This window comes from Hippopotamus amphibius, chromosome 3 (genome assembly GCF_030028045.1).
Source record: "Hippopotamus amphibius kiboko isolate mHipAmp2 chromosome 3, mHipAmp2.hap2, whole genome shotgun sequence".
Lineage (NCBI taxonomy): Eukaryota > Metazoa > Chordata > Mammalia > Artiodactyla > Hippopotamidae > Hippopotamus > Hippopotamus amphibius.
The window spans coordinates 182,870,576-182,888,928 of NC_080188.1; the positions used below are offsets into that span (position 1 = coordinate 182,870,576).

Consider the following 18,353-nt stretch of genomic DNA (forward strand, 5'->3'; position numbering starts at 1 on the left):
AGCAACACTGAACACTTGTTCTTTGTGACTTTCTTTACGAAATTCTTTAGCTTGAAGGTAAACACTTCAACAGAAGTTATTACTCACTGCTGCTTCCTCCCCTGTTATCTGAATGCACCATCATACAATGAAAAATGCTTCTTCAGTTACTCGAAGCACCTTTTCCTACAGACTAGGTTCGTCCAAAGGATGAACTAGTACCATCACTACGTTTGCTTCATGACATTTTAAAATCAAAGTTAAGGTTCTTATTCTTCCAAAGCACATTCCTCTTGAGAGTCACCTTTTCTATGAACATTCTCACACCATAATTTTTCCAACTTTAGACTTTCTAATTTCATGAGGTAACTTCTGTACCACCTGGAACACATACTAAAATAATTTTTCAAATGGTTTCTCTTTTTGTTTCTATGTGAAATAGCTGATGGACTGATTCATTCAAAGAACCAACCTCTATTGAATTTGATATTCAATACTTTACCCCAAGTTTTTATTTTTTGGCTAAGAATCACTCTTTTCTTTAGGCTTTCTCATTTCCACTAACAATGTTCCTTTTCATGGCCCTATCTCACAAAAATACAAATAAAATAAAATGTAAAAATAAACTAAGTCCCCTGTATTGCTTTAACAAGATTCACTGTGACATGATATGATGGGGAATAGAGAAAACAATGGGTATAAAAGTGGATACTGGGGAGTGAACTCACCAGTAAGTGACATATTTCTGCATACCAGCTTTACAATATGAGGATCTTTTTTTAGAAAGGAAAAAAAAAAATAGAGTGTTAAATTTGTGAATGCTGAGGTGTAATGTGTTTACATTTATTAACATGATGTATATCCTCTGTGCTAATGACCTGGCTTAACAAGATGAAAGAGATACACGATTATTTATTAAGGAAAAAAAAATCAAACCATACATATGTAACTGAAGAAACAGCTCATTTTTTTAGAGATGAAAAATACTTAGAATAATAACTGCCCTAGGCGCTAGTGATGGCTTTTTTTGATTTACAAATATTAGCTGTCATTTCTTCTGAAATGACAACATCAAGTACCTTTTTGTTTTACTTTGCAGTACCCAAGCTCAGCTCTAAGGTGTAAAGTACAGTAATTGGTGACTCAAATGTAATTTAATATAGCAGTGTGACATCTTTTAAAATACTTGTAAGTCATTTCAAAATCTCTCTCCCTAAAAATGATCTTTAAAAAGCAATTACACCTTTTCTGCCCTAAGGAGAGCTTTCTAACATACAAGTTCCCAAGTACTTTGCTCCAGAAATAATAACTACCTATAACAAAATTAGGAAAGAAAGAGATAAAAAAAAAAATTCTAAGGGCAACAGTATTATCCAAATCAGCAGGATCAGAGGATTAAAAAAGTCTTGATAAACAGCTAATGATACAAAAGGCAGTCTTTGGAACACACCAAAAAGTACTCCAATCTAGGCACCAAAAGCCTTGAAAAAGATCATGGTTTTAAATGAAATAAGCAGACTTTAAACAGCTGAAGCTCACAAAAAAGTAAATATAAAACATAAAATGAAACAAGTCAAATGTAGACATACAGTGCACAAGCACATATTACCCTTAAAACAGACTTAAAAATCATAGATATGTGACTTCTAAAGAAATGAATTAGTAATTCTAGTTATCTATCAGATTACATAAGAAAAATGAACAGACTAGTCAAATTTCTTAAAAAGCATAACTATCTCTTTTCTTCTCTGTTTTCTAAGAAACAATGCTAAACACACCTATGCCAGAGCACAAATCTAAATATCTAAAGACTCTCAAAGGAAGACAGAAAATCTCAAAGACTTTTTCCAAAGAAGTCGCAAACCCATAGAAATACAGGTGCACATATCTGCTTCATATGGGCATTTCCCTCTTCATATGGTTAAAATTTTAGGAAGTATGCTTATAAAGTATTTTTAAAATAATTCGCTTCAAAACACTAAAAATGTCAAAATTTAAAGGTTTATTGTTTGTGAAATACTTTATAATCAACTTAAGACTACCAATAATTCCATTAAAGCAACAGGAAGCTATGATAGATCAACCTTTTTGCTTTTAAAATAAAAGAGAAGTCTTCCAATTAAATCTCAGACACGCATTTATCTCCAACACTGACAGAAAGCCTACGAAATTAAAATAAAGGTATAAAAGTTATAAACATACAAGGAAACAATATAGTAGAGAAAACAACAGTAGACAGAATATGCCAACAAATTTTGGGGGGAAGAAAACTAGACACAGTAGTAACAACCAATTAACAGAGAAAAATAAGCTGATGTTTAAGTGAGAAACAGTGGATCCATGCTCAGGAACTGGAGGCAGTGGGCGGAGGTAGGGGTCAAGGGTGCGATAAAAACAGAAGATTGGCTGATAGTCCTTATAAGAAGCAGTTATTAGACCTCTAGGTTCCCTCCCAGGCTTATGGAGGCAGGTGACTGACCCTAACATGGACAGCAGTTTACCCCCTGAAGATATTAAACCAGAGAGGTCCTGGACTCTGGAACACTGGTTAACACAAAGAGCTTGTGCTGAATAAGTCTACGTACTGAATGCTGCAGTCCCAAAGACAATTCCTACATTCTGCTCCGAGAATACTGGCAGCAAGTTCTTACCCCATACACAGGCAGCATATTTTTAAGAGTCTTCTCTAGAAAAAATATAAGGTTCCAGAAGAAAGTCCTACAGAAACCGACATTTGGACATTCCCCAAAGAAGGAACCAACTCTCTTGATTCTTTTATAGCTGAGCTCACCAACCAGTAAACTCTGGGCTCATGCTGGGATGTTCAATCCTTTCTCTAGTACTTTACTCTTAAATATGAATGGACAGTGAGGCTCACTATGTACTAAGGAAGGCCTCCAAATGGAAAGACTGAGGCCAAAACCAACAGCACAAATGAGTTCAGGAGATTTTAAAACAAGGCAGAGTAGAAGAAAAATTTAAGATGCCTATAATTAATTCCCCAAAGAGAACGGATAGTGCACTTGTGAAATAGCAATAGGATCCCAAGAAAAAAACAAAAGAACAAAAAAAAGTTCTTCAAAATTAAAAAATATGAAGTCACATATTTTTAAAACTCAAGGACTAGAAATCAAAGAACTTCCTCCAGAAAGGTGCCAGAGAGAGAGAAAAGCAGAGGGAAAAAAGTTATGAAAATAAGAGGATCAATCCAGAAGATCTAACAACCAATTAGCAGAAATTCCAGAAAGCCAACACAGCAAAAAAAAAAAAAAAGGGACAAAAATAATCAAAGATATTACATCAAAGAAACCAAACAATGCGTCTAGAAGGGAGGAACATGAACTTCTCACTGGGTTGATAAAGCCACCACGGGTCCAGCACAAGGAGTGAACAAGCTGCCCAGGGCATTTCACTGCAAAGTTTCAGAACAGCAGAGAGAATGAGACGACCCAAAAGGTTTCAAGGAGTAAAGAATCAGAAATGAAAACAGCATTGGGCCTCTCACTGGCAAAAAAGAAACAAGAAAATGAAACAATAACTTCAAATTTCTGAGGGAAAATTATTTCTAACACACACATCTATCTACACTGTATTAGTTTCCCATGGCTGCCATAAAATTACTACCACCAACTGGGTGGCTTAAAACAACAGCAATTTATCCTCCCACAGTTCAGATTGTGGCCAGGTCTCCCTTCCTGAGGGCTGTGCGGGAACACTGGTCCTGTGCTTCCTCTAGCTCCTGCGGGGTGCCAGCACTCTTTGATTTGTGGCTATAACTCCAGCCTTGGCCTCAGTTGTCATACTACCTCTTCCGCTTCTGTCAGATCTCCATTGTCTCTTATAAGGGTAACTGTCACTGGATTTAGGGCCCATGCAGATAATTCAGTATGATTTCTTCTTCTCAAGGTCCTTAACTTAATTACATCTGCAAAGACCCCCTTCTCCAAATAAGGTATATCACAGCTTCCGGGAATCAGGACATGGACTTATTTTGGGGGCCACCATTTAACCTACTACATATATCCAGCCAATAACATCAATTAAAAGTGAGGATACCTAAATCCTTTCCCAGAAAGCTAATGGTAAATGTAACCTCATCAAAATGAGGGAGAAAACCAAGAGAAAATAAGACATTTAGTCGAAGAAACAGAGGCTACTGCACAGGAAAGAGGCAAAGGGAATTCCCAAGTCAGTGATAAAGCAGAGCTGAAAACAGACAGTGCACACCAGGTAAGAAACAATCAGTCTGGATTGCAGCAGGAAGGCCATGAGGAAAACAGTACTGAGAAGGGTTGAAGAGTTCTCTTGAGGAGTGTAGCAAGACTTTGATGCATAAAACTAACCAAATGAAAAAAAGAGGCAACTGTTAACTCCAGGAAAAGAAAAACTGTAAGGAAATAAAGAAATAAAATTAATATTATCGTACATTACTTTGCTCAGCAGTGAACAATGTTTACACTGAATACTGATTCAGCCAAAAACATGAATATACTATATTGTAAGGGCCGAGTATGAGATATATGGGGTTGAAGGAATGTTAAGAATACCAATTCTTATCTTCCACAAAAGATAATATCTAATATGGATAATGAAGCAGTATATATATTATTTAATACATGAAGGTAAATACTAGAAGAAAAATCTATTACCTTGGGACGAAAGGACAAGGGGTAGAAGGGGATGGGGAAGGGTACTGGCTATTTTATTTAGTCATTGTTCACTTTTGAAGCTGTGTTCCTATTGCTTTGAAAATAAATTTTTTTAAAACAATGCAGCAAAAAATAAGGTTCTGAGAAAAGTAACTTGTTCAGGGTTGTAACACAGTTAAGAAACATTTGTCACAATGTCTCAAAGTTTCTAATATCCTGTAGGAGTATGGAAATTCTTGGAGGTTCTTAAAAATAAATTCCCAAGTCATAAGTCTTCCTAAGGATTCAAAAACAGAGACAAATCAACCAACCAACCAACCAACCAACTACACCCAACACAAGAGCACTCCTTAGGTATACTGACTATAATGGACCAACCTCTTTGTTCCATTATTACAACTCTACCCAGCTTTGCTTAATATAACACTGCTGGCTCTTTTCCTGTTTTTGAACTCTAATGTCACAACCACTGGGTAAAGGAAGGTTGAAGATACAATGAAGGTATTTCTGGATTGGTATCCTGATAATAGCTGCTAGTGAATCCAGTTTATATGCGGATGAACTCTAAAGATTCCACAGTATTAGAAATACGAGATTAAAGGCCTATGTTCTGAATACCATTATGCCCAGAAAAGGGACAGACAATGAGCAACTTCCATAAAAGCTCTTCTGTCAGACTGTAGGAGGGGAGAAGGAGCATTTACTAGGAAAATGTGTAGCAGCAATGGTGCCAGGATAAGGTGAAATAAGAGAAAAAAAGGAAGTCTTATTTTCTACCTCATTAACCTCCTCCTTTATCCATCCTTTAATATATGACTCATTTCCAAACAGTGTTTTGGCACACCAAATCTATCCCACCTTGGCCTTCCTTTCACTTCAACTGTCTTAAAAGTCCACCTATTCCAACTCACCTACATAGACTTACTGATCTATGTCCTAAACGAATAATAGTGGTTACTTCAAAAATTCTCCCCACAAATGGGAATAGCCACTTAATTTATAGCTATTGTGCCCAGTGTAACTGATAACAGTCTAGACATACTAATTTAGAATTTGTATGTTGTCATGTTAATCTTGTTTACTTATTTACTTGAGGTCGTGTGTATTTAAATTGTAAGCCTTTAAAAGATACAAGGATAGCACCTGGTACAAATAGGTACTTAATGTTTTTCCATAAATATAAAGTCAAAATGAAAACAAACATTTTTAAAAGAAAAAAATGTGCCAGGGTATCACAGGCATGGGATAGCTAGTTCTAGAAACAAATTATTTTAAAGCAAAGCTACTCGGGTTTAAATCTCAAGCAATTTTTGACCTTGTCACAGATTAATACCATCCCTGTGATTACTGAAGTAGAAAAAAAGAAAGGCAAGGGCAAAAAAGCAAATGGTAACAAAGAAAATGCAATAACGCTATTGAAAGGAACCCTTCATGTATTTTCATAACTCATGAAAAAACTAATCCCAAAGCAAAAACAAATGCTTCTATTAAAAGTTACTTCGAAACCAACAAGGAAAAGGGGGAAAAAAGTCTTTCCTTTTCCATCTCCCCATTAGCTCTTTCTTATCCAATACTGCTGGATTCTTCTCCAGTTCTTACAGTAAAATATCATTATATCACGAGTGAGAACACAGCCTGTCAGACTTTTTAACTTAAACCCACAAATAATATCCATGTGTTTATAATTACTTCTGACAAACACTTTAAAAGGTAGCACCAGTGAGCATATTTACATAAATATACAGAAGTTGAGTCCTTTGATATTCAAGACATAGACAAAGTATAAACAGCTTAGAAAACTTTTGTCAGGTAAAATGGCAACTTAATCAAGAAACTTGAAAAATACTTCAACCCTAGGCTAGCATGAAATTACTAAATGCTCTTCTTGCCAATTTCTACTGTTTTCCCAAAATACCAACAAAAAACGTATTATAGAAACTCTAGTTTCTTGATTGAAGTACTCTTTGTTGGCAACAGAAACCAAGCCATCAAACACAACTATGTTTTATTTAAATTATGCTTTAATTTAAAAAAAGAAAAAGAAAAAAAAACATACAAAAAAACACAGCCCTTTTGAGAGTAAAGCACATTTCAGAATCTGCCACCTGGTACAGTAAAAAGAAAGCTGTTGGGGTTCACAGCTTAAAGGGCCAGAGAAGCAGAGATTCATGCCAAAGACCAAGGAAAGACCATGCTCTTCACCTCCCAGCCAGCCAAGCGCCATCAAAGCTGCCTCAGCACAAGGATGGCTTCTCCCCACATCTCCCAAAGCTCTCATTCTTCACTTTAGAAGTTACAGACCATCACGACTACTGCTGTGGGTAACAGTCTCAATTGAAGCTGTATCCCTCACTCAGCCTTCTATTCTACAAAATGCACAAAACGCAGGATTTCAGATAGGAGAGAGACCGCTCTCTCTCTAAAGAATCTACCTGAATCTACCAGTTCCTGAGTTCTAACAGCAAGGCCATGGCATCTATAACTGGCAACTTCCACACTGAATAAGACACCATGAAATGTAAGAATACAAACTTTTAAATTAGGCTGTGGGCATGTAGAAATTTTACTAAAATCTGAAAACAAAAACAAAAACAAAAACCTACAATTCTGTAGTATGTTTTTTCACCTCAGAACTCTAAGAGCTGACATCTGATGCACTGAATCCTATGTAACAGTCTTACCTGTTTGGCTTTCGAGTTCCTCCCAGTTGAACTTTTCTCATTGGTGCTTCCATCCATTCCTCTCAGAACACTGATGAAATCTTTCTTGGAAACAGCTGATATCAACTTAGCCCGCTTTCTAATAGAGCCTCCAGCTTCTTTAACCTTTTCATCAACGTTCTTTTGGTGCTTCTGAACAGCATTAAATAGCTGCACCACACCCCTACAGAACATAAATGACCAGAACAATGTAGTTATATAACAATTACACTAGAACACAAACTCTGAGGACAGGAACAATGTATTTTCGCTGCTCAGAAAAGAGGCAATCATTTAACAGGCAACTCAAGTGAAAAGCGTTGAACAAATCTGAAAAGTGAACACATTTCAATGAATGAATATAAATTTCTAAATAGAGAATACACATATGTGGATTGGTTTGTGATTTTTTTTCCAGCTTATTTAGTCTTTCTAAATCCACTTTCGTACAATTAGAACTAAGAATTAGAACTAAGTTGTTTTAACACAAACACCTACTTCTCAAAATATAATCACGTAATGGCTTTACACTGAAAACGGAATGAGCAGCCTTTAAGGTGAGCTGTCTAATCATCATACTCTAGGGAAGGTTTTCTGGATCTTGAATTCATCTGTAAATGGGAAAAACAATACTCAAGAAGCTTAAAAAGTATTCAGCTATGTTATTTGCAACTCTTATGAAATAAAACTAATTTTTAAAAAAATTTATTTGAACTGCTTTGTGCTGTAGTTAAGCTCACTGAAAGATAAACTCTGAAGATTAAGAACTATCATGTCTACTACAGCAGCCACGAGCCACACGTAGAGCTACCAAACATATAAAACACAGCCTGTACGAATAGCAATGTGCTCCAAGTTTAAAATATACACTGGATTTTGGAAGACTTAGTATGAAAAAGAGAATTTTAAAATCTCTTTAATAATTGTTTTATATTGATTACATGCTAAAATAATTTGAATATATATTGAGTTAAATAAAAATTTTATTGAAATTAATTTCATCTCTCTTTTTACTATTTTCAATGTGGCTATAAGAAAATTTTAAATTACACACGTGGCTCACATCGTATTTCTACTGGACAGCACTGATTTAGACCATTAACATCCCTTCCAGCTCTAAAATCCTATGATCTGGTAATTTTCCTGCCATCATCACTGACGGAGGCACTCTGCCACAGGCCCTGAGCATCCCTACATGTTCCTGCTGGGTTCTTCAAGAATGCAAGGCCCTGACTGCTCTTACCCAGGCCGTTTCTCAGGGTTGTGATCGCAGTACGCAACCTTAAGAGATGAGGTAATGTCTCCCCCCAGACAAAGAGCAGTCTTGTTAACATTCACCATAAAAGCAATAGATTCTCAGGTACAGAGTTCTTCTTTTGTAACACAACCCACTGCACGCACAGGCATCCATCTAGGGCACCTGCACCACCCTCTCGGGACACAGGGAACCAGTGGGAACGTGACGCTCTGGCTACTGCTTTCACCGTTAACAAAGTCCTTTGTCTCTGACCCACAAGCCTCTTGTCTTCTGCCAGCATCCAAGAAACTTTAACAAGCTAGCTTATGTGTTTACAAGGAGGGTAAAATTCCATACCCTTCACAGCAAAGCTGGGACCAAGGCGAGCAGAGTGAGTTGCCCAGGGTATAAAATTTAAGGAGGCACTTACTCTCTGGCACTAATCCTGCACTCTTCTAAGCTCTGCATGGATATTAATTCATTTAATTCTCAGAGAAATCGTAGAGGGTAGGTATAACATTCTCTCCTGTTTCTATGGATAAATAAACTAAGACAGAGAGAAATCAAGTAAATGCCCAGGGACACCCAGCTAGTCAGTCAGTCCTGGGATAGGTTAGCAGTCTGGCTCTACTGCTCACTCTCTTACCCACCAGCCTCACTGTCTCACTGTACAACACCCAGGTGGATTGTTGTAGGCAATGAGGATGCTAAAAGGAATTCCACTAAACGTAATTGCTATAGTAGCAACCCAACTCTTACCTCCTCCGTGGAGCCTCCCCAACTCCCCTACAATCTCCCATCATGTGTTCTCAACACACAGGATGTACTTTTATTCACAAAGAGACTACAATTCCTATAGATAAGTGGACAAGGACCAAGCAGCAGCCACCAGATTCTATTTATCTTTGGACACAGAGGGTATCAAACAAATGTTTGGTGCCAATGATAAAAAAATGGTGAGCGGAAGGACAGCATGAAGCTGCTATAATGTGTAATTTGTTATGCCATAAATACAGTGCAAGATAACAAAAACAATCATCTAGTGCCATAAATTTAGAAAAGCATCCTAAGGGAAACGCAGTAAGAGGTCAGATTATACTGTTCTCGTGACTATAAAATACAAGATGATCTGAAATAGGTTCATACCAAATATCCACTTAGCACGTTATATTCTTGCCTCATGAGACCTCCAAAATCTGTGGTTGAATCCAGTATGAAACAGGCAGGCTGAGATATAAATCACTTGGCTCTGAGAAGGCAGAGCTTAAGAATCAAATCTAGTCAGAAATAGCTTACTACAAAGCTTTAGTATACTTATTTTTTAAAGGGCAAGAACGCTGTCTTACCTCGTTGCAATTCTCTGAAGATTTCTCTCTGTTTCTTTGTCTTTGACAACATCTGGCTTTACTCTGCACATCATTTCCCATTCCCGCTTCTTATCAAGCTGTGTTATAAATATTGTTATGTGAAAGAATATTAGGCATTTTTGAAAGTGCAGCACACTTTGATATGATACTCTGTGAAAGGACAAAGGTAATAAATCATTCTGGCTTAGTTTGTCATGGGGACTTTCAAAAACCCACACTTTCAGGGCTTTGGCTCAGGGAGCCTGTGGTTAGCACTCCGCATGTCATGTGAGAGGCACCAAGTGAGCTGCCGGCAGGCTCTCAGACAGCAGGAGCCTGGAGGGCCGCCAGCGCGTGGGGCCAGGTGGGGCCAGGCAGGGTGTGAGGAGCCACGTTCCCCGTCCTGCCATCGCCAGATCGCCAGATCCGCAGAGAGCAGCATCAGCGAGGCTCCGAACCATCCTCTTCTGTAAGCACAAGTTTAAACACCGTGTCTCTATTTTTAGAAAGTGACTTCCTCAGCAGTCAGAGTCATTAAGAATTCGTATCAGCTTTGAGAAGAACAGCATCATATCCAGATCAGCCCTACGTATACAGTGACTATTTTCCTTTTCTCTTATGGCACATCTGACCAATATCCTTGCCATCTACGGCATATCAGTCACAAACTACTGATTCTTTGCTATAAAGCAGAAATACAAAGGGATAAGGAGATAAGAAAACCTCACAGAAAACATAATCTAATTCAGAGTTGTTTTCACTGGGTATCCTGGTCTCTGGTACCTGAGTTGATACACTGCTTCTCCAGGTCCCCTCCTCAGGCCAACATGTCACTAAATATCAAATTACTGAATATGATGAATTAATCACCAAGAAGCTGGTGAGCATCTAAACCAGTAAGAACCAGTGGGAAAAAGACTTCTTTTATCTCTTCCTTTTCTCCATTTACCTAATCTCTCATTTTGTATTAATGAAAACTTCTGATTACTGTAAAACCAAATCTTCCCTCTTGCTATAAAGATTACTTTTGATTCCCTTTTAAAGGAACAGATTCTTCCCCAAATCAGGTAATTTATTTTAACCATTATGAAACTCACTATCAGATTATGCCAGAAATAAAAAAATCTTACTTTTAAAATAGTCGCTTCTTAATTATCTATTGTACCCAAGGGGTAATAGGCACACATGATCCCAAAATATCGTTTAACTCTGAAATGTACTTTTTTACTTATGATTCGAAATAAGTAGCCAACATTCTGGAAACCAATAATATTTAACATTAAGAAATAATGATAATTTACACAGGCTCTACCCAGACATATATACTCAGAGTGTTTGTGGCTGCTGTGTTGTGTTTCTGATATCAACATGTGTGCTTTCATGCACTATGTGGACAGAACCATCCCTAGCACTCAAAGCTTTGGCCTACAGCAAAGTTAGAGACTCATTTCTGTTTGCGTCAAAATGCTGTTCTTTTCACTGGAACACTGAGACTAGAGGTAATTAAGGATTAAAGCTTCTTCTAGTTTTTGCCAGATAAAAAACAAAGATTCAAATTTTCAGTTGAAAAGCGATCAGTAAGATTGAGAGACAAAACAGATCTTAACTAAAGTACAATGAGAATATCGAATTAATAAGAGAGCACGTTGTTTGTAAGAGCACACTTGAAAAGTTCCTCTTACAGGGAGCCAACCAGTATTAGGAACAAAGAAAACATTCATCTTAAAATAAGATAAGGGGATGATGAACTTAAATGGAAATAAATGCCAATTGAAGTCTACTTTTCTTTCATTTTTACGTATACAGTACCTTTTGGAAATGACTACAGTACAACTGTAGAACGTTATTTTTCTTTCACTAAAAAATACCTATTTCAGTAACCAACTATTTTAGACATAGAAATACTTCATCACGGGATATAAGACCTTATTATTGCTTCTTTATCTTTGTTATACACAACAGCAAACTAAGTCCAACTTTTGGCCTTTCATTAGAAGACTGCACTAGTCTAACTTCTTCCACCAGTCATCTAAGGAAAGGTACAGGGAATTCAAGTTTATCGAACAGTGAAACAGTTTGTTTTCAGAACTGCAACCAACCCCTGACAATGACATCATCAAAGATTTATATTATAAAACAGATTTTGAGCAAAAAGTAAGTAACATAATTCTATTAGTTCAGAATTAATAAAGTTAGTATCTGGACAGTTAAGTTGAATAAGATATTCAAACCCAGGAGCTGGGGCCACATGTATAATAACTACTCGATTTTAAATGGATACATTTCCTTGGAGTTTACATTTCTATTGCTTTGCTTAGATGAATAAAAAGTGAACATGTTCAACAGAATGATTCAGACTAGGTTTCTGAACATTCAGACTCGGTTATCCACCCCCACATAAAACGCAAGTTACAAACTGGAATGTTAATTGGACAAACACTGCAGGGAACAATCTGGTACAGATAAGACCTAGACTAGACAACCTAATCTACAGAACAACTGGTAGGACACACCTGTTTTCGTTTCTCTAGTCTCTCTTGCTTTAACTTCTCTTTTTCCTTTTCCAGCTCTTTGTTTTTGACCAGGATGGTGGGTTTGCTTTTAGGAGTCTTCTTGTTAAGGATTTTAGCCATGGCGTCTGCCCAGCCTACATTAGTTCCAATACGAGCTTCTGTAGCACTTTCACTCTCATCGTCACAGGGTTCAGCTTCATCTTCATCTTCACTGTCAGCTTCTATTGCTTCATCACCAGAGGAAAAATGATCCTTTTCTGATCCATAGCTTCCTACAGAACATAAGAGTATAAACAAATTAAACTTTAATACCAGAGGCAGAGCTTGGCAAGGACATGATGAGACCCCGGGAGCCCTTGCTAAGGCTAACGGTTCTCCATCAGTCTCTATTCTTGCAAGAAGAGACTTTTCCACAGTAACAGTGGAGAATGGCAGGACCGTCCATCCTGTTGCCAACCTCCCCCAAAGACATGGCCCAGCCACGTGGACAGAGGAAGTCCCCAGGGGCTTTAGTGCCCAGGACCCAGGAAACCGAAATAAATCCAACAGCCCCACCATATCCTGTCTCCAAGGTGGTGACAGATGCTGACATGGGGCCAGTGCAGAGTGTTCAAATCCCCAGGCTTTAACTGTGTCATTAAACTACTCGAAGAGACTAATGAAGATTACTTTAAAAACAAATAACAACAAACACTTTAATCTGTCAGGAAAATGGTACAGTGTTCCCATGGCACAGAGAAGTCAGATTAAGTTGTCTGAGGGCTTTGGTCCAGATGTTTAAAATTCAGAATTTGTGTGCAAAAAAAAAAAATCTAAAAACTGGCTTCCTTTTATAGAATCTATATATGACATAAATCAATTGGGATTTTTCAACACTTTTGAAAAATAATCTAACGAAGTGATACATGCCCAAAATTTGATTGCGCTGCTGGGAGATGGAATGAAAACATCAAGTTCTGAGTTGAGGATACAAATTTGTATATTGTTGAATTTTCTCATGCAGAACCACCAAAAGAAGCATATACAGGTTACCAGGAAACTGTGTCATCATGTAAGATTCAAATGGCTGGGGTCAGAGGAGTGGCTGAAACAACAATTCAGTTGGTGACGTTGCTCGAAAGTCAACTTGCTGAGAAGCTCTGGGTACTTTAAGTTTTGCAGCCTATCTCAAATTCTGAAGCTCACTATACTTTAACAACAAGAGCATAAGTGCCAGCACAGTCTTGCAACTAGATGATTCGGAGCCTTCTGAAAAGCTTCTGCTTTGTTCTTCAGAAACCTATGGAACTATTAGGAAATACTTCAAAAGTAGTTTTGTATCAACTTCTGGCCACCATCAAAGCGAAAGGAATTGAATGTATAGTCGGCTCTTCAGTTTTGAGTGATCCTCCCTAACCTCTTGACTTTAAGCCATGAATTTAAGAGAGCACTGCTGGAAAGACCTGACTTTTCGCTAGTCATCATTATGCTTGCTTTTTGGTATTACTTTTGCATAATACCTTTATTTTTTAATTGCTGAGAATTCATGAAATAAAAGGATGGAAAACTAAATATTTAACACATTTCAAACAAAAATTTGTAACATATTAGAAAACTGCAAATAAAAATATATAAAACAAAACATTTCATACATATGTATAAATGAGCCTCAAGCATAGGAGTAAAAAGGAAGTATCTTCAAAAAATTAACAGAACAATACAAAAAATTAGAGTTGAACACAGAGAGCAAAATAATACTTTTTATTTTCAAAAAGCATGATCTTAAAGCATAAAGTCTGGTGATGGTATCAAAAATATTAAAGGAAATGACAAAGAAGCAAGAATCATTAAGAATTCTACTGCCCTAAGGTGCTGTATGCTTCTTAATAAAAAGAATTTTTTAAAAGAGAAATTAATTTGCCAGTTATTTAATTTGAAGTCTCCTCTGTATCCTGTATACCAGGCAAATTTAACAAATCTGAGAAAATGACTAGGATCTGACATGCAGAGCTAGGTGATACAAGAACCCTTACTGCCCGCAACATAAGAAAAAGCATCTAAATTTTGCCAAACACTCAGGTTTCATTGAAAGCGCTATCATTCAATGAAATCTGAGTGTCTACTATACCAGATTCCAGAGTTACATACTGTTTCCCCCAGAAGGATCTCCTAGGATCAGTGTTTCCTGGAAAATACGTTCAGAAACAAAGTTTGGAGAACGTAGTTAGCTGAAAAACATATATGTTAATATTGCATACGTTTATTCCTCAGAGTCAGGAGCACCAGACAGGTACTAATAACAAAATAAACAATTCTTTGAAAAGTACTTCTTCTTAGTAAGCATTTATCTAAATGTAAAGAGGCACAATGGCTTAAAAGTTTGTGTCGATGAAGAATCTCTGCGTGATTAAAAGCAGAAGTCTTTACTAGCTCCTGGTAAAACATCAAAACTACAACACTGACATCTAGTGTTTTGTCCTGACGAATTCACACACAAGTTGCAGCAAATTTCACATTTTCACCTACACTGTGAAGGCAGCCAAAGGCTTTATGGTTGTATAAGCCACTCCAATTCTCCATTTCTAAACATTGGCTATTTTTCTTTGGTGTGTTTCTTACTCAGCTTGACTACCCCAACATGCATGTTATGGACATAACAAATCCATGAAGTTTTATAACACCATTTCATACAACCTGCACTTACCCCTCCAATTAAAAAAAAAAATCCAGAAGAATTTGCTGAAGTCATAGTTTTTATTTTATTATTTTTGTAAGAAGCTCTAGCTGAGAAGTTTTTAGTCACACATTCACTGCCAATGGAAATGATATTTTATATAAATAAATGTAAAGTGCCAATGTAATGAGGTCTTCTAACATCCTAAAAAACAGGATTTACTTCTAGGATACCAAATATAGTCCCTATGCAAATCAGAAAATAGTACTGGTTCTTAAAAATTTACTTTAGCCTACAAAGATGAGATTTTTTGAATTTACCACAAATTGATATTTAACAGGAGTTAAGTGGATGTACCCAGGGGTCTAAGGGCACCAGATAAGCAAAAAATTCCTTTGAAGTCCTGTATGCTATTTTAAACATTAACTCTAATTTTGCATTCTATTTTAAAAACCTGGACATTAAGGGCTACAAAGAATGCTTATTAGAAGTAATAACTAAAGGTTCCAACAGAACTTTCTGCATTCATGGAAATGTTCTATTATCAGAGCTGTCCACTAGCCACCAGCCACAAAAGCCTACTGAGTACTTCAAATGTGGCTAGTACTACTGAGTCACTTAATTTTCAACTTTATTTAATTTTAATTACTTTAGTAGTGACTAGTGGCTACCATATTGGACAGGGCAGGATTAGACCTCTGAGATAATGAGGTAGACAGAGGTTATTTCTCCATCTCTTCCTGCCTTTTCCCCAAACTTCCACCAGCCTTTTAAACTTGCCATCTGTCCCTGATCCCAGATATGGTTAGCTGCTGGCAGAAAAGTGAGCTACTTTCCTTAGCCTTTGGAACTGGGATAAAGTTTTTAGAGAAGACTCACAATCCTTCAATATTTACCAAGTACTCATGAATGAAGATGAAGGAAGGGGTAAATGAAAAATCAAATTCTAGGTTTTCTCCTTGAGGAAGTCACATGTTTAGTAGGATATATAAATCAGTTAAAACCAACTGTAAAATTTGGTTTTACAATTTGTAAAATTTTTAAGTGTTCTTCTAAAAGAAAAACAATGAAGAAAAGGGTGACTGTTTAGGGGTATCTTTTACAAAGATGATTTCAAGTTGTTTCTTAAAGGTAAAGCAAGAGCTTGAATGACAAGAGAAGGAAAAAGACCAAAGAAGCAAGATTCTATAATGAGGCCAACTGAAAGAGGCAGGGGACAAGATCACTGAATCTAGAACCAAAACGTCCTAGATTTGAGTCAATGCTCTGTATTAAAATTAAAATTATTATTGTAATCATCATTATTATTGAGATTCCAGGCAGGAAAAACCAGCATGTCCAAAAGCATGGGAATGCTGAAGCAGGTAAGATACTTATAAAATAACAAGTTCACACTGGCTGAAATTGGAGATTTGGGGATTGGATGGTAAGAACTGGGTATGAAAAGCTGGTCGCTTTATATAAATACGCTGGTCTGATTTATCATCCAAGAAATAAAATATACATCAAGCCCTAAGTTCTGTACTATAGGTTTATACTTCCAGTAAGTGGCCAAACTGCTAGTGCTTTTTTTTCTTTTACCACCTACCTCAAGTCCCTATTTTTAAAAAAGTTTCTCTACTGGATTAAGAAGGCTGTTCTTTTAAAATACAAATATCATCTGGGAGCATTAAGGTTATTGGTTAATCTTGATCTTACTTCACACCTTTAGAATTTACCCTAAATCAAATAGAGCTCTCATAAACATCTGATTGAGATCAGCTAGTAATGGTTAAAGAGTAAAGACACAGAACTCAGGCTTCCTGACTCAATCTTAAGTCCAGACACAAACCTATGTAACTTTCCTGAAGGTTTTTATGTTCTCAACCTTAGTTTCCTCATCTGTACAAATGGCAATAAAACAGTATCTACTTCATCAGGTTTTGTGGTAATTAAATGACTTAATATACACAAAGTTCTTAAAAGAGTGCCTAGCCCACAGTAAATGCTCACATGTCAATTACACCCCCCCCCCCCCACACCCCCACCCACCTAATGTGGCTGCAGAGAGGAGAGCAACAAAGAAGAAATAGCTCTGGTGGCTGGAATCTACAGGACATGTGAGGTGCTGAATGAGAAGCTTTAGATGACCAGTTACCGAACAGGGGTTAAGAGCTCAGATTATAAAATTAGGCTGACTTGGTGCTATGTCCTGTTTCCATTACTTCCTACCAGCTTAATCTTGGGCAAGTTACCTAACCCCTCTGTGTCTCCGTAAAATGGGAATAAAAATGGTACCTACCTCACTGGGTTGTTACAATGACTATATGAGATAACACAGGAAAAGCACTTAGTGCACCCCTGGCACAGTTATTAAATAGATGACAGTAACCAGAACACAGACAAGGCTACTAAGAACCTAGGAGCCAGAGAAGGGAGGCATCCCAAAAGCTTTACAAAGGATGCCCAAACACAGGGGGGAGGGGGAATAAATTTTCCTTCCACTACAATTCTACCCAGAGTCTTGTTGGCTATGGTCTATAACCCACGTGCCAGGGGTTCATGATGAGCAAGTCACCTTTGACTCTGTTTCAGAAGTGGTTGATGCCTCTGTCCTACAGTTTTCCAAGTACTCTAAAATAATGATGAATACTGACTAGCCAACATATGTTTAAGGCTAGGTACTATTTAAAACGCTTTTTATGCATTATTATTTAATCCTCACAACACTCTCCGAGTTGCTAGTATTATTCTATTTACAAAGGGAATGGTTCTGAAGCTTAGAAAAGTTAAAAACATGCCCAAAGTCGCAAAGTTAACAAGGTAGGGTGATATGGCTGCTGATTTCTAAGGCGCTTTACAAAGCTTTGAATCAAAGATTCAGCTCAGACTTATGTATACTGAACTAATGCAGAAAGTATTCACAACATAGTTTAAAAAAGCTTGAAATAAAAAGCAATTTCTCTCTAAGCTGCAGGTAAGCAGAACAGCCATTGCTCGCGCCCATTCTCATTCTGCCCCGAGTCATGCAGAGCTCTAGGAAACCACCGTTTCCCACTCTAGGTGTAAATCATCTGTTCTGATCACGCCACGTGATCTTTCCTGCCCATTACTACTTAGTTTAGAATATCCAAAACTGACACTTGAAACCTTTTTTAAAAAAAATGAAGTCATCCCAGGTTTCCATAAAAATAACCAAAAATAAAATGAAAGTTCTACCACGGGACAAACTGTCGGATGTGATTACTATGTGCTATCTGGGCAAGTCAGAGCAGACAGAGCCTGGAAGTGGTCTGTT

General features: G+C 37.2%; 1 protein-coding gene across 1 annotated transcript in view; it reads right to left on the reverse strand.

The window, feature by feature from the left end:
- RRP15 (ribosomal RNA processing 15 homolog) overlaps positions 1-18,353 on the reverse strand; it is a 42,768-nt gene that overhangs the window by 18,298 nt on the left and 6,117 nt on the right. Inside the window, exons 2-4 of the mRNA XM_057729359.1 lie at positions 12,424-12,695; positions 9,911-10,008; positions 7,310-7,511 (exon numbers count right to left, since the gene is read on the reverse strand). Of these exons, the coding sequence (XP_057585342.1) occupies positions 7,310-7,511; positions 9,911-10,008; positions 12,424-12,695 (572 nt within the window). The remainder of the gene's footprint in view (positions 1-7,309; positions 7,512-9,910; positions 10,009-12,423; positions 12,696-18,353) is intronic.